We start from the raw sequence: 21,271 nt of genomic DNA, 5'->3' as shown, positions 1-21,271 counted from the left end.
TTAACACCGTGAAAGTCCTCTGATGGACTATCAAAAGTGCTTCTTTGAGCTTGAAAACACCAGGTGCATTTTGGAGTTTCCTTGTGGGTGGTCTTTCCTATTACAGTTGGAAAAGACAGGCAGAAAGAGAGAGGGGGAAAGAAATATACCTCACTTCTAGTAGTCATAGAAGCCAGTAGGTTCCAAATGTTAGTTTAATTTGAGTGGTAGACATCTATGGATTTTTCCAGAATTTATCTTAAGGACTTTTGATTATAGAAGAAATATCCACAACTTGGCAGTGCTAAGCAAACATACCCCAAAGGCTTCTCATTTACCTGTGATCTTGAATCTCTTAGCTTCATGGCTTGCCTGGAGCCATCACCAAAGAAAGAACTGAAACATTTAAAATTAGTTCAAGAATTCTTTTATAGGACTTCTCTGGTGGTGCAGTGGTTAAGAATCCGCCTGCCAATGCAGGGGACACAGGTTCGAGCCCTGGTCCGGGAAGATCCCACATGCCTGGAGCAACTAAGCCTGTGCGCCACAACTACTGAGCCTGCGCTCCAGAGCCCGCGAGCCACGACTACTGAAGCCCGTGCGCCTAGAGCCCATGCTCCGCAACAAGAGAAACCACCACAATGAGAAGCCCGTGCACCGCAATGAAGAGTAGCCCCCGCTCGCCGCAACTAGAGAAAGCCCGTGTGCAGCAACGAAGACCCAACGCAGCCAAAAATAAATAAATAAATAAATTTATTTAAAAAAAATTATTTTATACTTAGAGGAAAATAATGGAGATATGTATGCTGTTTTGTACTTTACTTCAGGGTTCAGATTTTTCTCATTTAAAAATCTTAGCATATACAGACTAGATGTATAAACCCAAGAGGAAGGAAACTTTGTTCAAGGAAGGCCTGGAGGCCTAATGTAAGCTCTTGCAAGACTGCATCCAAGAGATCAAACTTAATCAGCTCTAGGCTAAGCGTGGGGCATCACTTCTCCCCAGAAAGTCCAGGAAATACTGCTTGAGTTCCAATGGTAGCAGCCATTTGCCACTGTCTGCAAAACATTATATGATGAAAATATTAGGCAAAGGAGATGTCAAAGCACATAAGTAAAAAAAACAAAACAAAAAAAAACCCAGTCCATGCACGAGACCTGGACAGAACTGTTGGTTTTCATGGCTGAGAAGCAGCCAGAAAGACATCATCAGAAGAGAATTCCTGGCAAAGTCAAACAGGGAATTTCCTCCTTCTTGGCCACATGATGGCGCACGAACTTCACTCACTGTCAGCTCAGGTGCTAGGGTGGAGTGAGGAGCTGGCAGCCCTAGGGAGGGGGCTCCTGTGCGAGGCGTGGAGAGCCTGACAGGCTTGAGGGAGCTAGTCTCTGGTCCCCATTGACTGTGCGGTGGCCACTGTGGGAACTTTCGAGGAGCTAGTCTTGCCCTACTAATCTTATGGCCCTCAGCGACACCTTCCAAAGGCCCAGGGGAGAGGTTCTGATTTAATAGTGTCCTCCTAAGCTGTGCTCTGGGCAGCTACGAGACCAAAATCAAAACGCCCTGGAACTTTGCCATTGGAGAAGGGTGTCGTCTCTTACCTAAATGGGGCTTAACTGGGGACATCTGAAAAAGGAGGTAGCTTCCCAATGGGGAGAAATTGTTCTGTGACGTTAAGCCCAAATTATATCCTGTGGCAAAACCCTGGAAACTGTTGCTTCGTTCACATTCATTAAGATCGTATTAAATGCTTTTACAGTGAATATGATACAGACTTGGAAAAAAATCTAAATTAACCAATTATTGACTCCCCCGCCACTCTGTATGGATGGCTGGGGTTAAGGTTCACAATGGTAACAGTTGCTCTCAAGGGAATTATGTATCTAGTTAAGGGAAATATTCAAAAGAATAAGCATTCATTGAACGTTTACTACGTGCTAGGCACTGTGCTAGACGCTTGGTATGCATTTTTTTTCAGTCCTTGTAAGAGGACTTGTAAGAGTCCTATGACATAGGTAGAGGTATTGACTCAGAGAGGTTAAGTAACTTGTCCAAGATCACACGGCTACTAATGGAGGAACCTGGACCCATATTCGTATATGTCTGACACCTAGTCCCATGATCATAACCTCCCCACCCAGAGACAACTTAAAAGACACGGGGCACTATTTGGAGGTCCAAAATCTGGAATGCAGCCAGCCAGGGACTTCGAGAGTGAAGAGACACATTTTCTGAAGATGTCACTTGCTATTTCTCCTCTCCTTTGTTTCTGCTACCTGTAGACACCCCGTGGTGCTCCCCCATCAAGGTGAAGTACGGGGATGTGTACTGCAGGGCCCCTCAGGGAGGATACTACAAAACAGCCCTGGGAACCAGGTGTGACATTCGCTGCCAGAAGGGCTACGAGCTGCATGGTTCTTCCCAGCTGATCTGCCAGTCAAACAAACGGTGGTCGGACAAGGTCATCTGCAAGCGTGAGTAGCCCGGCCCCATGTTGGGGCCTCGGGGCCATTCGGGGCCAAAGTTCTTTTGCTCTGAGATTCAGGGATTTTTACTGAATGCTTTGTGGTCTTTGATGAGAAAAACTCCCCTTGTGAGCAGAAGTCATGCGTTCGTTCCTAAGATATGGCGGAAGTAAGATGACATATTTCAGACAGAGGCGTGCCATCAGCTGTTTGGAAAGGGGGAGAGAACAGAGGTCTGTTTAGCAAAGTGCTGGCCCCTGCAAAGGGTTTGGGGATTGAAAAACAAACAAGACCCACAGGTAAAGAAAGACACACTCTGCCATCAAGGGTCATCTGCCATCAGGGGCCCCACAGAATAGCATTAGAGACAGACGTGTAAACCTGACAGAAGTATAAGAATGGTGCTCTGCCATGGACTCCTGGTAGTAGACACAAGCGTCCTCCCAAGGAGTAGAACTTAGGGAGGCAGGGAGAGAATTACCGCGGAAGGATGCTTATTCCATGAAAGGCGCTGTGCCTCAGGGGAGAAGGTTGGAAGCACATTTCAGGGGCTGACTTTTAGCTTCCTGGAAAGTCATCTCATTTGGGAAACTGCAAGTGACACAGCATCGTTGAAGTGCATTTTAGATGCCATTGCTGTTCAAAAAAGCTATCATGATGGAGCGCCTGTTGTGTGCCAAGCATTTCACATATATGCAATTTTTGCAACAATGCTATTGATATGGGTGCCATTACTTTATTGTTGGGAAACTGAGGTTGGGGGCTGCAGCCTTGTGATCCAGTCTAGGCAGACTACGCCTCTGGGTGACTATAGTGGACACTTTGAGTGCTTCCCCCAGATGTCCCTGGATGCCCTGCTACCAGTTCTGTGTGTCCATCCCCCAGCTTCTGGGTGCTTTGCTCTTAATGACTTGCACCTTTGGTTGATCTTCTACCAAGGAAGAAGAGGCTCTGCGCCTTCAGAGGACTGCTTTCTTCGTTCTGACAGGGAGAGCATTCCCCATGGGCAGCCTGTAGCTGCTGCCCAGTACTGACTGGTAAAGGATTATGAAAGCCCCGCTGCCCTGCCTGGAGTCAGGGCAGACTCAGGCATCACTCACGCTCCAGAGCTCCCCTGCGGGATCAGGCTGAGGCTGACTTTGCCTGAGTTGCTACCTTGCCCGGCTTCCTCCCCTCCCCCCCGTCCTGCTTCCCCCACCCTTCACTGGTCTCCCCTGGGAGCACTTTCTTAATCACTTGCACAGAAATCCTGGTCTCAGCATCTACTTCTGAGGAGCCCAGCATAAGACCGTGGTTTAGCTGGGATGCCAACCCAAGCCAGTCTGGTGTAAAACTTTGTGTCCCTTCTGTGTGACATGCAACCATTGTTACCAAATGCAAGTTCATGTGCCTGATGCACAGAGAGGCCAAACAAATCGAAACATCGGAGTTCGGAGCAGAGAAAGGTTATTGCAGGGCCAAGCAAGGAGAACGAGCGGCTCGAGCCCAAACCCACCGCCCCACCAACTCCTTGAAAGCGTTCAGCACAGCAGTTTTTTTCCCCCATGTCTTTATTCTCCTTTTTATTTATTGTTATTATTTTTGCTGTGGTAATAACACAACATGAGATTTACCCTCTTAACAAATTTGTACATGACAATACAGTGTTGTTAACTATAGGCACAGTGTTGAACGGCAGATCTCAGCACAGCATTTGTAAAAGCCAGGTGAGGGAGGGGGATTGCAGGGTACGTGATCAGCTTGTACACAATTCTCTGATCGGCTGATGGTGAGGAAACGGAGGTTAACATTCTAGGCGCCAGAAGGTCTGGGGGCTACGTGCTCATGATCATCAAGTAGTTAATTTCTTCCATTTGGTGGTGGTTTTAGCATCTGAAAAACTCAGGGAATATGCATCAGATGCTATCATCTGGGTCTTCAGAGAGGAGCTACAGCAGAGGGTATGGGGGAGGGGTCTGCCCCGGGAAGGGCCCATAGGGTCCTGCTCGGTTACACTATCTATCATTTCTCTACTTCTATCAGTTATATTTCAATTAACTTCACCCTATGCTTTCAGAGTTTCTGGACTCTGAAACTCCATGAACAAAATCTAAGTAATACTGAATCTCTGGTTTTCTCTTTTTCAGAAAAGCGATGTCCTACCCTTGCCATGCCGGCAAATGGAGGGTTTAAGTGCGTCGACGGTGCCTACTTTAACTCCCGGTGTGAGTACTATTGCTCGCCAGGATACACACTGAAAGGCGAGCAGACAGTCACGTGTATGGACAACAAGGCGTGGAGTGGCCGACCAGCCTCCTGTGTCGGTAAGAGAATGTCACCAGCCCTCCGGAGGCGCCTGCTTTGGGAGGAGCAGGGGGTGTACGTACAGTGGATTTCTAAGGAAGCATCCATGTCCCAGATGTAAAGCATAAGCACCCAGTTTTGCTTTCAGTGGTTCTCTTCATCCCTATTTCTCTGGCTCAGCGCAGACCTAGCCTCAGTCTCTACGCTAGCGTTGACTTCACAGCTCATGGCTTTCCTCTGACTTTTGTCTCTTGCTTGGATTGCGATTGAGGCAGCTGGAGGCTGGCAGAGGTACGGGGTAATCCCGCTGCTTTAGTTCAGGGATCTGCCCTGTAGCACTGAGCAGAGTTTTTGACATTGGCCGGACATTCCTGCAGAGAGCATCTCTGTGTCTTTCAGCCGGCAGACGTAGTTCCATTGTCATCGACTCCGGTAGTCAGCAAACACTCAGTTTGCTAAACTGGAAGGGATTTGGCTATTTTACCTTAGTCTGGATTTGTTGGGCAAATAGTAGTTCTTAGTTCTTAGTTGTGGTTCGGGGAGCTGGAACTCTTTACAAATGCAAGTTCAGGGCTCCACCCCAGACCTGCTGAATCAGAAACTCTGGGGATGGGGCCCAGCACTTGGTGCTTTAATGAGCCTTTCAGGGCATTTCGAAGTGCTTAAAGAGAGAGCCGCTGATCTAAGGCAGTGCTTCTCCAACTTGGGAATCACCTGGGAAACTTGGTAAAAATGCAGCTTCTGATTCAGTAGATCTGGGGTGTAGCCTGGGATTCTCTAGGGCAAGGTTTCTGAATCTTGGAACAATGGACATTTGGGGTCAGATAATTATTCGTCCTGGGGTCCTGTCTTCTGCACTCTAGGTTGCTTAGCAGAGCCTTGGCTTTTACCCACTAGATGCCAGTAACATCTCCCCCCAACTCCCACTTGTGACAACCAAAAATGTCTTCAGACATTGTCAAATGTCCCCTGGAGAGAGGACGAGAGGAAGGAGAAAAATCACTCCCCCCCACTCCTTGAGAATCACCCATCTAGGGGCACTGGGTAACTTCTCCCCACCCCGGCCCCTGCTACTTATTAGAATCACCTGAGTATCTTTTAGACCCTAGCCATGCCTTGGTCCTACCCTAGAGATTCTGATTCAATTAGCCTGATGTGGGACAGCTGGAGGAGGCGAGTGGCATTATAAAAGCTTCCCAGGTGGTTTTCACGTGCAGCCAGGACCCAGGACCGTTGTCGGAGAGCAGTGGATCTCAGAGTATGGTCCCCTGATCCGAAACAGCAACATCAGAAATGCAGATTTCCGGACCTGCAGGATTGCTGGATTCTGATCCTCTAAAGGTTGAGAGCCTGCCTTAGAAGATCAAATTTGGGAAGAACTTTAGTACCTTTTACTCAAAATAGTGCCCAGCAGTTTCAGCGCCAGCAGGAAGCCTGTTGGAAATGGAGAATCTTGGGACCCATCCCGAAGCTGGCAGATCAAAATCCACATTTTAAGAAGATCCCCAGGGGATTCCTATGTCCTTTAAACATTGAGGCAGACTGCTCTGGGACAGTGGTTTTCAACTCTGGCTGCCATTTAAATCTGAATATCCGGGGCCCTGGTATTTTTCCAAAACTCCCCCAAGTAGTTGAAAACCACTGTCCCAGGAGACTGTTTACTCATAAAGTGTTACAGCTGCCAGGACCCACCCCAGCAGAACATTCTAGTCCAATCCCCCATCTACGGATGAGGCCTGAGAGGTCACCTGACTTGCTTGATGTTGTGTAGAGCCAAGCCTATGTCTCCAGGCTTTCAGGCTCAAAGTCCCTGAGTCCAGAGACAGCTCTGGCACTGAGGTGCCAAGGCAGCTGGCCACAGGAGCCTGGCTCCTACCCTGCTTGGGTCTGCCCATCCTCCAGAGAGTCATTCAGCTCAGTCTGCCGATGTGCTTTACCCCAAGGACTCCTTCCTGACTGCTCAGAGCCTGGAGCAGGTACTTCAGGAATGAGACTGAAACTGGATGCTACCCTCTGGGGGCAGTTGTACAACAACTCCTCTGGCCTTGGTCCCCAGGGTGTGTTCGTGATGGTACCACTGTCCACTGTATCCCTTGGCAGCATCAGCCGTTCTTACTCTGCAGTTATGTGGTTAATGAGCTATAGCCGGGGGACCTGGCCAAGATATTGTTGCAGGAAGGGGGACCCCTTCCAGGGCCCAAGCGTGGGCTCTTGTCTAACACCCGGAAATGAGCTGTCCGAGGAGACACACGTGCTGACAAAGCAAAAGACTTTACTGGGGAGGGGCGCTCAAGGGGAGAGCAGGAGGGTAAGGGAACCCAGGAGAACTGCTCTGCCACGTGGCTCACAGTCTCGGGTTTTATGGTGGTGATGTTAGCTTTCTGGGTTGTCTCTGGCCAATAATCTTGCTCGTGCCCACATTTGGTCTGACTCAGGGTCCTTCCTGGTGGCGCACGCATCTCTCAGCCAAGATGGATTCCAGCGTGAGGGTTTCTGGGAGGTTAGGGCAGGACATATTGTCTCCTCCCTCCCCCTTTTGGCCCCTCCCGAATTCTTCCAGGTTAGTTTTTTTTGGCTGTGTTTGGGTCTTTGTTGCTGCACGCGGGCTTTCTCTAGTTGTGGCGAGCGGGGCTACTCTTCGTTGCGGTGTGCAGGCTTCTCATTGTGGTGGCTTCTCTTGTTGTGGAGCACGGGCTCTAGGCTCGAGGGCTTCAGTAGTTGTGGCACATGGGCTCAGTAGTTGTGGCTCGTGGGCTCTAGAGCGCAGGCTCAGTAGTTGTGGCGCACGGGCTTCATCGCTCCACGGCATGTGGGATCTTCCCGGACCAGGGCTCGAACCCGTGTCCCCTACATTGGCAGATGGATTCCTAACCACTGCGCCACCAGGGAAGTCCCCAGTTTAGTTTTACAAACATACTATGGGCTGGCATATCTTGTCCTCCCTCCTTTTGGCCCCTCCCGAATTCTCCCGGTTAGTTTTCGGCGGCAGCGCTGCGTTCTTTGTCGGGACCTCCTGCTGTGAGACAACTCAGGCAAGCGGTTGTCATCGTGCCTGGCCAAGGCAGGCAGTTTTGGTCAATGGTTCCCTAACAATGCGAGCAAAAACCTTCTACATCAGAGTCCCAGCCTGGACCTTACCTTGTATCCATCTGACTAGAGCACCAGGTCCAAATAATTACTCAGATAACCGACTCAGATTTATTCCAAGCTTCTCTTTTTCTAGGATTTAGGTAGGAGTTTGAATTGATCAGTAACTGGGAAGACAGAAACCATTCTAGGTATTTCCAGCAGAGGAGAATTTAATAAAGGGGCATTGGTTACAAAAACATAGGAAGAGCTGGAGGAGCAAAAGAGGAAAAACATTGTTACGAGGGGATTAGTTAGAGCAGAAATCCGTACCAGCCAAGGGCTGGGGGAGCAGAAGTGGCCTGGCAGTGTTACCCCAAATCCAGAAGCTCACGCTGATGTTGACATGCCTGTACCTGACGCCATCATGGATGAGAATGAAGTCAGGAGCCCAGGAAGCCCTCACTGAAGCCCCTACCAGAAGCATAATGGCTTCCATCTTCTTCCTGCCTTCTAGTCTCATGAGAGTGCCTCCCATTGGCAAACCTAGCTGGTACCCAGCTGGCAGAAGGAGTCCAAGGAATGTCATTTCGTGACTTTTAGTGCAGGCAGGGAAAGGGAGGTGATAGAAAAACTGAGCACCAGCAGAATCTTTGGCACAGCGACCACTTTCTGAGGTCTTAGACGTCTCCCCGCGAATCACTGTAGTTCTCGCAAGGAGGAGCCCGCAGAGCGGTCCCGCTTGGGCAGTGCAGGTAGGATGGCGCTCAGGCTGCGAGCTCTGGACACGCTCCTTTGGAAGGACATGACTTGAGGCCAGATGTTCAGGTCAGAAGAGCCCCTCACGGATGTTGCTTTCACTCTCTCCCCTATGACTTGGTATGTGCGCAAGCTAGCTCTTCAAAACAACCCCTCCCCCCCATTTTGGACTCTCTCTTTCCTCACATTGGAAGGGCCAGAGGTGATGGGAGGGGCGGAGATACAAATCTTCATGCTGAGCAAGCTTTGGCAGACTCTTCTAGGGATCACACTGTTCAGATGTCCAGATTGTGTGCAGCAGTGGAAAGAAAATGCTGATTATTCTCAAAAAGCAACAAGCATGTCTTAAGCCAGACCAGATGGGCCTGGAACCTTCCCAGAGGGAGAGACAAAGAACTAAGAAATGAACCCCAGTTTCAGGGAATTTATCTTAGAGCGGGCCAGGGCAAGGTTCAGGCATCTTTGGGGGAAGGGGAATTTGTGTACGCAGTGAGGGGGGGGGTAATGGTGAAAAGGGGACCCGTGAGCCACAAGAGAGCAATGAGCTCCCAGGAAAAACAGAGAAATGGACAAAGCAAGCAGGCGATTCTTTCTTAGATTTTGTGACAGATAAGCTGGAGCTTGTCTCCGGTGAATTTTACTGCAGGGATGTCATGGACACTTTTGGCTTTAAATGTATTATTAAATTCGTTGAATGACTTTGTTTGCGTGTTGGCAAGGCTCAGGGGTCCTTGAGCACAACTCAGAGCCTCAGCCTAGTTTAGGAGCTGACACATGGTGGCCGAGCATTTCCCAGATTTCCACACAGCCTTCAACAGTGCCTCTGGGCCAGAGCTGTGCTGAGTGCTGAGGAAATCGTCTCAGTTCTCCTCCAGATCTGGAGGGGAGAGAGAACACTGGGCTTACTTTACACTCTGAGGTGGTGGTCTTTTCACTTTTCATTCGGTGGTCTGGCTAATTTGAAAGGACCGCAAGTTAAAATTCATTCTCTTATGCAGCCCACACTCTGGCAGTGGACTCAAATCCATGGTTATTTCAGAAACAGGTATACATAGAAATCAGTGTGGGAGAAACAACATACTGCAAATTGCAGGAGGGTAAAATATTTAGAGAGCCGCAACTTCCATTGATATAAAAAAAAATAAACCATAGAATGTAATAACTATTTTTTGGGGGGAGTTTTTTATTCATTTTTTCCATTTTTAGTTCATTTCGGTTACATTGGCATTTAGATAGAACAATGGACAGTTAGAATTACAAGGCCTCATGTAGAGACCGGATTTTGAGTAGACACACGATCTCTCCTTTAGACCAACAGTTTTTCCTCGGCCAAAAGAGAAAGAGACCAAAATTCAAGTAAGTTTAAAACCCATGGGCAATGAAAACCGAGCAGGTATCTCTGGACATGCAGGGAGCCCCATTTCGTTTTTTTAACAAAGGTCCACATACAAACCAACTTGGTTTTTGGAATTACTCTTTGCTTGTTTTATATTTACTACAGAATAGAATTGGAGAGTTAACACAAATGGAAGTCTGGAATAAAAAAAACCTCTGATTTTAGATATGCAAATTGATGGAATACGTTTCTGGCTTCCCAATCATCTGACAGCTGGGTTGACCCAATGACCCACAAGGAAGTTTGCTGGGCTGAATGGTATTATTTCCAGATTCAGTTGAGGATACAGATATCATGGGGCTAAGAATAAATGTGTCAGTGCATTGTTGTAGATGCTCTTAAATCATATTGAATTTTTCCTGGGTTGACAAATACACATTTTCTTGCAAACTTTCAGGAAGCTAGTTTCAGCTTTGCAACAAGTGGCAATGTTTAGTTTGGTATCTTGCTTCTGATGATAGTGACTTCTAATTGTGGACTTCTTTGCTTCTCTTCTTGACTCTTCTGTCCATTGGGGAAAGTTTTCTAATATCTCATATGGTGCCAAAGAAATGGAACCACATTCCAGAGACATCCGCAAGGATTGCACTCTAGCTGGGGGAAGCAAGCAAGCAATGGGGCAAGTTTTCCGTGTCCAGGTTTTTTCTGCCTCTGTCAGTCCCTTTCTTCCTGTGCCCCAGGAAATGACCGCCTCCTTCCTCCATCACCAACCTGCCGAAATTCCCCATCCAAACAACCATGAAGAATAACATGGTTGTTTGAAACCACTGAGTTTTGGCTGGTCAGTTGTTTGGATGGGGCTGGAGGATCCAAGATGGCTTCACTCCCATGTCTGGCATCTCACTCAGAGGCGGCTGTACTGGCTGGCATTTGACTGAGTCTCTTTCTCTTTCCCTTCATAATTTCTCAGTTTCTCCACATGGCCTCTCCAGTCAGATAATTGGACTTCCTTAGATGGCAGCTGGCTTCCGAGATGGTGAACAGCCGAAGGTGCCAGACTCTTTAAGGGCCTGCACCTGGGACTGGCGTAGGGCCACTTCCCTTGTATTCTGTTAGTCAAAGCAAGTCACAAGCCTGGCACAGATTCAAAGGGAGGGGCAACAGACCCCACCTCTTGCTAGGAGAAGCTGCATGTATATAAGGGGATTATGGGTGGCCATCTTTGCAGGAAATTCACCAGAGTATCCTTTGTTAGAAATCAGAGCTTAGAAATCATTAGTGAAATACATCTTGGAAGATGCCATACCAAATTTGAAAAAAAAAAAAGGTGTGATTGCTTATATCCCAGTTCAGGTACTGTTAACAAGGCCAAAGTCGTAATGCCTTAAACAAGATAGAAGTTCTGTTCTAGTATAAATGTTTGTCCGGGGCAGTGTCCTGGACCCAAACTCCTTCTCATTTGTTCTTCCATCCTCAACTTGCAGCTTTCATCCCACAGTCGAAGACGCTGTTCCGGCTCCCCACCTCATGGACATTCCAACCAGGGTGGAAGAGGGGGTGGCCACACATACTTTTTTAAAAGCACATCACTTTTTCTGACAACCCACTGGTGGAAGCCATCCCATGGCCACACCTAACTTCAGACAAGCCTGGGAAATATAGCCTTTATTCTGGAGGGCCACAGGCCCAGGGAAACTTCTTTTGTGCTAAAAAAAGAAGGGGGATGGGAGAGCAGGTGAACAACCACTAGTCTCTGCCACATCGGCTGTACAGATTGAGAGGAAGTTGGTGTAAAAGATCAAGGGAGAAAAAGATTAGTTAAAAAGCCAGTTGGTGTAAATCAACTATACTTCAATAAAATAAAATTTAAAATTCAACAAAAAATCATATACCATATATGTAAAAGAATTTATAGAAACGATTTGCATAAAAATTGAGGTTCTCATTGCAATAATCAGTTGTATTTAATAAAGAAAATGTATAAGATAGTTCCCAAATGTAAATCCAGTTGGAATGAGTTATGGAGGACATCAGAGAGGAAAGGAGCATTAAATAGAGTCTGTCTGCTGTGAGCAGCTGTGATGATCCTTTACGTTCTTGAGATAAGAATATCACCTTGCCTTAGAGTGAGGTGGAGAGAGAGAAGAACGCGCATCTCCACCCCAGGTCACGCAGTCCCAGACACAAGTTACTGTTATGTTCTGAAGCACCTATTCTTCATACCTCTAACAGTCACGTTCAAACGCAGGTCTCCACTGGAAAACATTATTTAAGCAAACATTTTCGGATGCAGTTAATTTATAACCTTAATTTAAAGGGTTTTTTCCCCTTGTTATCTGTTGGCTAGAACATTGCCCTTTTCACCCTCTTTCTTATTTCCACTACCTACCACCTACCACCTACCTGGTTAGACGTGTTAAATATTCCCAGGTATATAGTTTAGCTTCTCAGATAAACAGTAGTTGATACAGTGCAATATATTTGTTTCTGATATTTTTATATGCAGAGAAGAAACTAGAGCACAGAGGAGGGAGACAGTTTGTCAGATGTCTCCAGTGAGTGGGGCAGAGGCCAGGATTTTCACGAGAGTTGCACGGTTGCCACACAATAACTGGCTCTGTGGGCATCCTGACTCAACAGGGAATCATGATTATGTTTCTATAGTAACTTTGTTTATTTCATTCATGGAAATTTATAATAACTTAGAAAAAGCAATGATGGCCATGGCTGTATAATAATAGGCTTCAGTTCTGGAGCATCTGCTGCAGGGCAGGCCAGCTGGTCTCATGAGCTGAAAGAGAGGCCATGACGCTGGAGGATGCAACAGAATTCAGTCCTGCTGCCGCTCTTAGAGGATGTAAGGGGAAGCTGGAGCCGGCGACCATGAAAGAATGTGTGTGCAGAGGATAGAGGAAAACACTAGGTCAGCAGCAAGCACACATACAGAAGTGTTCGGCTGATTAAAATAATTGAAAAATATGCGATCATGTCTTAGACTCTCAGACCACAAAGAAATTCCAAAAGAGAGGCGATGCTTCCCAGTCTATAAGTGGGGATGATAATAACAGTACTTAGTCTAGTAGGTGGTGGCGAGAATTCAGTGAAATAATGCAGGGATAGTGCTTCGCCTGGGGCGGACAGGTACGAGGGTTCAGTAAGTATTAGCTATTATTTTTAGTGCTTTATCTCTTCTTGTTTCTGGCTTGGAAGAACACCACTTCTGAAAAATTAGGCCAGTTTCAACAGATCATTGTTAGCTGTCAGAAGCTGGCTTTGAGAAGCTCTGAGACTCTTCACCCAGATAACCTAATTTGGAGTGGTGTTTGCTCAGTGTCACTATGTCAAGTTTATAGGGAAAACAACCCAGCCTATCATCCAGCTGTTTAGTTTACATGACGCAGAGGGTAAGAGTATCTCTTCACTCTGACAATGTCACTCCAAGAAAATCTGGTAACACTAAGTAATTTTACAATGAAATCTATCTCCTCTCCTCAGCCCCTCCCTTTTGGCTTTAAATTTTTAAAAAATAAATATGCTTTCTATTATGAGGTTGCCAACTGTATTTGGCCAGCAGGGGGCAGGTATTGTATACTTGTCTTGCTGATTTCACCCAAAGCTGTGAAATGTTCATCTGAATTGTAAAGTATGTCTTCTATTACCTATCATAGTAAAACCAGAAAAAGGGGGATTATTTTTAAAAACTTATCAACTGAAAATAGACACCTCTAATGTATTTAAAGCAGCTTCCATTGCACCATCACATTTATAAACTTTATCAATTCTAAGAAGCATATTTTTTTTCACATTTTACTATCCCTGCAATTAGGATGCCTCTCACAATTGATAGTGACTTAGATTCAATAAAATATGGTAGGTATTCAATTTAGGATTAGTGTATTAGGGCTGTAAATTCACACTCCATTGAAGCATGCCATAGAATGAAAATGAATTTGGATAGCTGAAGACAAAATTGTTTAACAAATTATTCATAATTTCTTACCCTAAATAAAATGAGAAGTTATTGGACAAGACACAGGAGAAAGTATAAGAAGACTTTACTTGGTGCATTTAGTCTCTCAAAGATGTTTGTAATTCAGAATCGAATGACATTTCATTTTCATTCAGGCTGTAGTAGCACGTAAATAATTACCAGCTGACATGTAAAGCAATGCAAATCTACATGTTGTTAATTTCCTCTGCCCTCTTTAAATACGTTCTCTACCTATTCAGAATCATCAAGTAGAATTTGCCAAAGTTTGAATTCCCCCTTCTTCTTCTTTTTTTTTTTAATAGTCACAAAATTTATTGTTATAAATCATGCTTAGAGATATGGAGAAAAAGTGATAATAAAGTTAACTTTTACAACTCCTGAGTCCATGCCAGCATTGTTCTAAGAGTCCTATGTGCATCACTCATTTAATGCGCACAAAATCCCTAAGAGGAAAGCATTGTTATTATCCCATTTTGCAGAAAGGGAAACTGAGGCACAGAGCTTTGCCCAAGATCACACAGGCAGGTGGGGCTGGATTCTAACCTAGGTATCCTGATCTTAGTTAGAACCCACTTTTTTTTTTTTAACATCTTTATTGGAGTATAATTGCTTTACAATGGTGTGTTAGTTTCTGCTTTATAACAAAGTGAATCAGTTATACATATACATATGTCCCCATATCTCCTCCCTCTTGCATCTCCCTCCCTCCCACCCTCCCTATCCCACCCATCTAGGTGGTCACAAAGCACTGAGCTGATCTCCCTGTGCTATGCGGCTGCTTCCCACTAGCTATCTATTTTACGTTTGGTAGTGTATATATGTCCATGCCACTCTCTCACTTTGTCACAGCTTACCCTTCCCCCTCCCCATATCCTCAAGTCCATTCTCTGGTAGGTCTGTGTCTTTATTACCGTCTTGCCACTAGGTTCTTCATGACCTTTTTTTTTTTTTTTTTCCTTAGATTCCATATATATGTGTTAGCATACCGTATTTGTTTTTCTATAATAAGATGAAATCTAACGGAGTAAGAAATTGACATCTCATTTATTTCTAGCCCTCATTATCAACCCATCCTTGATAGTGAGGGGGCAGAAATTCTATTACCAGGTAGAGAAACTATTTGGGGAACTTTGGGAGGTCTTTGGAGGGTCAGGACCAAGGTAAAACTGCTGTCCCAAAATACAGAACCATAGGTGTGGTCCAGTGGCAGTTAGTTGGAGGGGAGAGTGGAGCCAGACAGATCATTGTTTAAGATATTGAGGAGTATGTTGGGAATAGACACAGCCAGGAGGGAGAGCTGGTTCCAGGGATAAGTGCTCTAATTTGGGTTATAATTCACATTATCCTTATTTACATGCCTGGCCTTAAATAAATCACTCTATGAGCCTCAGTTTCCAGATCTGTAAAATGAGAGCATTGGGTAATTCTTTTAAGCCTCCATAGCATTTACTTTTTTTTAAATAAGTAAATAAATAAATTTATTTATTTATTTTTGGCTACGTTGGGTCTTCGTTGCTGCGCGCGGGCTTTCTCTAGTCGCGGTGAGCGGGGGCTACTTTTCATTGCGGTGCGCGGGCTTCTCATTGCGGTGGCTTCTCTTGTTGCGGAGCACGGGCTCTAGGCGCGCGGGCTTCAGTAGTTGTGGCGCATGGGCTTAGTTGCTCCGCGGCGTGTGGGATCTTCCCCGACCAGGGCTCGAACCTGTGTCCCTTGCATTGGCAGGCGGATTCTTGACCACTGCGCCACCAGGGAAGTCCCCATAGCATTTACTTTTATGTAGCCTGGGGCAGTGTCATTTTATACCTCGTGTCATATTTCACATATGGTAACATAATCCCCCAACAGACTGTAGACTCTCTGAGAAGTACATGGTTCTCTTGCCTTTGTGCCCGCCCAAACCCAGCAGCTGGAATGATGCCTTGGGGAAGGCAGGTACTCACTAAAGATTTGTTGCCTTGAATTGAATGGAACTAGATGATACCTAAGGCACCTTTCTCTAGTCTCCTATGACGCTGTCTTTAAAGCCGGAGAGACTCACAATGGCTGAATGACTTCTAGTTGAGTAACTGCCATATTGCCAAGTCAGCAGGCAAGAGTTTGGAAGCCTGGGGAAGAAGTTGCTGTAGCTAATAAATTACCCCACGAGACACCTAGCAAGGCCAGCTGATTGCAGGTTTAGCCATGCACAGGTGAGTACTCAATCTTTAAAACTCAGCAGGCAAGAAGGGGCAAGATGAAGGCAGGGAAGAGAAATACAGAGGGGTGAAGAAACCCTTCAAAAGTGGGGAGCACCTAGACCTTTGGGCATGTCACATGCTGGGTGTTGAACCCCAGGTTGATGAGATATTTCCTGCTGATGGCGAGAATATTCTGGTTCTGTTTGCAGATATAGAACCTCCTAGAATCAAGTGCCCAAGTGTGAAGGAACGCATTGCGGAACCCAATAAATTGACAGTCCGGGTGTCCTGGGAGACCCCTGAGGGAAGAGACACAGCAGATGGCATTCTCACTGAGTAAGTGCAACTTGGCAGCTGGAATGGTGCTGCCTCTTTTATGTGAGACATTCACTACCCAGAGTGAGGAAGTGTATCTATGCTGGTCAGTTTATGCTTTCAGACTCAATACAGCACTCTTTCAGCCATTCCTCATTCATTTCTTTATTTTTCTTCACCGTCCGACATACTATATTTTTCACTTTCGTATTTGTTTATTGCCTGTCTCCACTACAGTATGTTCACTGCCATATCCCTAATGCCCAGAACCATGCCTAGCACATAGTTGGTACTCAGTAAATATCTGTTGAAGGAAAGAAAGGAACTAAGACGACGGGGTGGTGGGAAGAAGGGAGGAGAAGAGACGGAAGGAGGGAGAGGAAGCCAGCTGGTAAATTCAGGGATAGACTCACCCCCATTGCCTGCCAGGGGGCCCCCCCAGGCCTTCCTAAGCCACCGCCTCCCTGGGAACCTCTGTGTCTCCCAGGTGGAGCCCGATGTTGCCCCCCTTGTGCTCTGTGAGTGTGGTTTAGTGCAGAACTTTTCTACCCCTTGTGTTTTGGCACCTGCTTCTTTCAAAACATTTGATTTTTATTTTTTAAAACTTGCAAGCACATTAAACACTTAAAGAAGCAGCTTATAAAAAAAGAGACGGGGTCTTCTGCCTTCTTCCCCACCCCCATTCTCCGGGACCAACTGCATGAGTAGTTTGAAATACATCCCAAATGTTTTTAAAAATGGGTGGTTCCCTTCGGTGAAGTTCAGCCACATGTTGTTCTAATCTAGCATATGGGCCTGTGCCCCTGCGGCTATTTGCTGGGCCTCCACCTTTCCTGAAGGCCACTACTTCATGTCAGCTCGTTCGCATCCATGCCTTAAAGTTCGTGGTCCTGCTAGACCTCCTTACCGAGTTTCCATCTGTGGGCAAAGAATACCTCTGACTTACCCCTTGGTGAGCCATACAGCAGGGAAAGACTTTCTAGAATCCTATCAACCCAGGCTGGGCAAGAGGAAATGTTTTTAAGCAATTATTAGCCATAACAGAACATCTTCTACTAGGAAGAGCCTGAGTCTCTCACCCCTAACAGGACATTTTGTTCCTACAGCCTGATAATTATCTCCCCGTGCACCATCTAGCTTAGATCATATTTGTTATGTTTCCCCTTGTAACTCCTCAAAGATAAACTTTGAGTATTAAGAAAATTATTTATTTGCTGTTGTATACACATGTCACAAACCCCTAAGGAGAAACTTTAGGCAATTGGGATGAAAAAATAAATCGCAGTTGATAGAATCAGGGATTGGGTTTTAACTATCATTGAATCTTTTGGGACCCAGCACAATGCCTGGCTAACCCCTAGCCCATAATAGGTTCTTAGATTTTTTTCACAGCCGTGATTGCTATTGAAATCTGGTATAATAAACACACAATATCAGGTCATCAGATGACTCTATCTAGCAAGGATATTCACCTTGGCATTTCTGTGGGTAACCTGTGTGTTATGGTTAGAAATGTGACATTTTGAGGGCGCGTCTTAGTAGCCCCGACGCGTCTGTTCAGAGCAGCTGTCGGCTTCCTGAGCTCTACAGCTCAGAGCCGGCGGAGGCGTGGAGCCCTAGGACGCTTCCTTGGGCAGAATGAGGAGTTCAGAGAAGGCCGTCTTGTCCCCTTTTCAGCTCTTGCTTGGCCTCCTTGCTTCTCCGACATTTCTCTTCCCCATGTCTTTTGGAAGCTCCTGTGATATAGTCCCCTTCTAGGAGGGAAGGTTCTGAGACACTGCTTCTGAGACACTGAGACAAGTGCTTCCTGTGAGCTCCCTTAGTTACTCCTTATGACTGTTATTTGCATGTCACAGATGAAAGAGCGTCTCCAAGAGGTGAGCAGGCACTCATATTGGAAGTCTGATTCCTTTCAGGTTTATCTGCTTTTAAATTGTGCTTCTTGAGGACCTTAAAGCATCTAAGGTTCAAAGTGACACGTCTCTAATGGTGGGATTTCTGGCACTTTCCTAACACCCCTCATTTCACCCTTTTATAAGTAAACAGCTACCTTGTCCACCTACGTGGAAGGCTCTCCTCAATGGTGACAATGATAATTTCACATGCCTGTTATCAGCCAATATTCTCATTATTTCTAAGAAGTATAGAGAGAAGGGAAATTATCTATTGAAAAACAAAACCTGGCATTTGATCATGTTGTACCTACTGATGTTCTTATCAGACAACCAAGAAGAAAGATGCAGGAGTCACCCTTGCTGTGTGGCCTTGGGCAAGTTCCTTGATCTTTTGGTGCCTCAATTTCCTCATCTGTGAAATGGGGATAATAATGCCTACCTCGGGTTGTTGTGAGGATTAAATAAACTAATATATGTAAAATGCCTAGAACCATGCCTGACGTGTAAGGTTTATGTACGTGCAAAGAACAATAATAATGATAATAATAACTTATTATTAATAATAATAACTTAAGTTATTATTATTAGGATCACCAAGGAATCACAGTGAACTTGCCTTTTGCTCTGGAAAGGTCTCCACCCAGATAGAAAAAGCAGAGAAAGTTCTAGCGACCCCTGCAGGCCCAAATTGCCAATGAGTGCTTGAACTACCCTCTCAAATGATTTTCCTCACAGAAAATTCCCTCATTCTCCCAACAGGGAGGCAATGCAGGTCCCCCTTGGAACAAAGGAAGGAAGAGTTGGGCCCTGGGTTCTGAGCATTCCCCATCCTCTGTTCTACATTCCAACGAGAAAAATAAATCTGAACTTCCCAGGAATTGGGGACTTCCATTTTTCTGTTCTCAACCCATTCTTCCAAAACAGAGTAAAGCTCAGGAAATTCTATTCTTCGAGAATTAAAGTAGTAAAACTGGTCTAATGGCTGTCCCTTGGAGTCTCTGTATCTTGGGCAGAATGGGTACTCAACAAATGCCTGTGATGGTCCTCTTTGATCATTATGCCCATCATGGCCCAGTTGTTGTTAGGCCTACAATGATCATCTTTGGTGTTTCTGATTTTTTTTCCCCTTTAAGTGTTATTCTAAAAGGCCTACCCCCAGGCTCACATTTTCCAGAAGGAGACCACAAGATCCAATACACAGTGTATGACAGAGCCGAGAACAAGGGCATTTGCAAATTTCGAGTTAAAGTAAGAGGTAAGATGACTGGTTCTTGGCTTTTTTCTCTCTTTATAAGAACAAAGGGAAACAGAGCCTTAAGCAAGAACCCTCTGTGAGTGCCCACTGCCAGAGGGAGACTTGCCAGCTCTGGATTAGCCTCCGATCATGAGGCTAGGGGAAGGGTGCCATCTTAATGCCTGAATTTCACAATTCCAATCCGGATGAGGTCCAGTGCTGGCAGGTTATTGAAGGAGTCCGAGAGAGCAGTAAGTTTGTCTCACGTGAGCCCACAGCTGGCTGTCCCAGAAGAGTATTATTCACTAACTTTTCCACCCCTGGGCTTCGGTGACCAGCTAAAGCCTGTAAGTCCTTCTGTTGACATGAAGGAGGTTAGGAGGACCGCCCGCCCCAGCTGGGGTCACCAGGGGACCATGTTCTTGGTGTTCTAGAACTTTTGGTCTACCTGAAGAAAAAGGCTTATTTTATGCCTCAGTGGGCAGTTACTTACTAACCATCCTTCCTCCTTATTCTTCTGAGTTCAGCCTCCTCATCTGGAACCCAGGGGGCTAAATCAGTTCACTGACCATCCCAAGGCCCGCCCGCTGGCCAGAGAGCCATGCCTGCCCCCTCGCTCGTTTTCTGGTGCTTCTGAACCCTCCCCTTCCCTGGTTACTTTGTGGCGGGGAGCTCAGCACTGAGCCCCCTCTGGGCTTGTGTCCCACACAGTCAGACGCTGCGGCAAACTCAACGCCCCGGAGAACGGCTACATGAAGTGCTCCAGCGACGGCGATAATTACGGGGCCACCTGTGAATTCTCCTGCATCGGAGGCTACGAGCTCCAGGGGAGCCCTGCCCGAGTGTGTCAGTCCAACCTGGCCTGGTCTGGCACAGAGCCCACCTGCGCAGGTACGAGGGCAGCCCTCCCTCCAGCCAGCAGCAGACCCTGAAGACCCTTTGGCCCAGATTTCCAGTACAGGGAGGAGGGAGGGCTTCGTTCTATATACCGTGAAAGGTTCGGTGCCAGCCCTCTTCATCTGATGGGTGAAAACAGTCCTCGAATCCCTCCCTGGGCAGCCCACCTCACCTGCCCTCCTCCTGTGCCTCTGCCTATCTTCCGATTTCTCTCTCATGTCCTGTAAGGAGGAAGCTGGAGGTGGGAGCCCAGAGCCCATTATGAATCAGCGGCATTATGAATCAGCCAAGTCTGTACCCTTGTTCCTCCCTTCTACAAATGTAAGAATCTTTTTTACAAAGCCAGTACACTGCTGCGCACAGATGATAGAACGCCTGCTTTGCAGCACTGGCTGGAAAGTCCCACAGACCTTGGGCATTTGGAATCTTTCCTCCTAATGTCAAATGAGGAAGATAATACTTTGCCCACTCCTGGAGTGGTTCTAAGTATTAAATGAGGTCATCTATTCAACAGTGGAATTGAGCGGGGCCCGGCACAGGGTAAACTCTGAATACCTGTCAGCTGTTATTACTGAGGAACAAAAATTGGGCTGGGTAGTGATCATAGTGTGAAATTAATTGGGACTAGCCAGAAAATTCCAGACATGTCTTTTATTTCTATACTTCACTGTTTTCTCGTTTCCTGGTACTTTCTCATCTTTATGCTTTCCCTTTAATCCCAGCCATTCAGAGTTAGCTGAGAGACAGAGACAGAGAGACACAGACACATACATCATCAGCTAAATGCCTGAGGCTTTTCAATTTCATACATCAAAGTACAAAGAACATCCCTCTTTCCTTCCCTGTCTCATTTCCTGAGGCAGGAGAGGAATG

The 21,271-nt window shown here is 46.2% G+C and overlaps 1 protein-coding gene across 2 annotated transcripts in view; it reads left to right on the top strand.

The window, feature by feature from the left end:
• Positions 1-21,271, top strand: part of SRPX (sushi repeat containing protein X-linked) — a 107,272-nt gene that overhangs the window by 51,619 nt on the left and 34,382 nt on the right. For both annotated transcript variants that reach the window (XM_068533220.1, XM_068533219.1), the window contains 5 exons: positions 2,263-2,454; positions 4,572-4,748; positions 16,267-16,393; positions 19,401-19,522; positions 20,213-20,392. In XM_068533220.1, the coding sequence (XP_068389321.1) occupies positions 2,263-2,454; positions 4,572-4,748; positions 16,267-16,393; positions 19,401-19,522; positions 20,213-20,392 (798 nt within the window). The remainder of the gene's footprint in view (positions 1-2,262; positions 2,455-4,571; positions 4,749-16,266; positions 16,394-19,400; positions 19,523-20,212; positions 20,393-21,271) is intronic.

This window comes from Eschrichtius robustus, chromosome X (genome assembly GCF_028021215.1).
Source record: "Eschrichtius robustus isolate mEscRob2 chromosome X, mEscRob2.pri, whole genome shotgun sequence".
In the NCBI taxonomy this organism is placed as follows: Eukaryota; Metazoa; Chordata; class Mammalia; order Artiodactyla; family Eschrichtiidae; genus Eschrichtius; species Eschrichtius robustus.
Note: the sequence above shows the minus strand (reverse complement) of the source record. Positions and strands in the feature narration are given on the sequence as shown.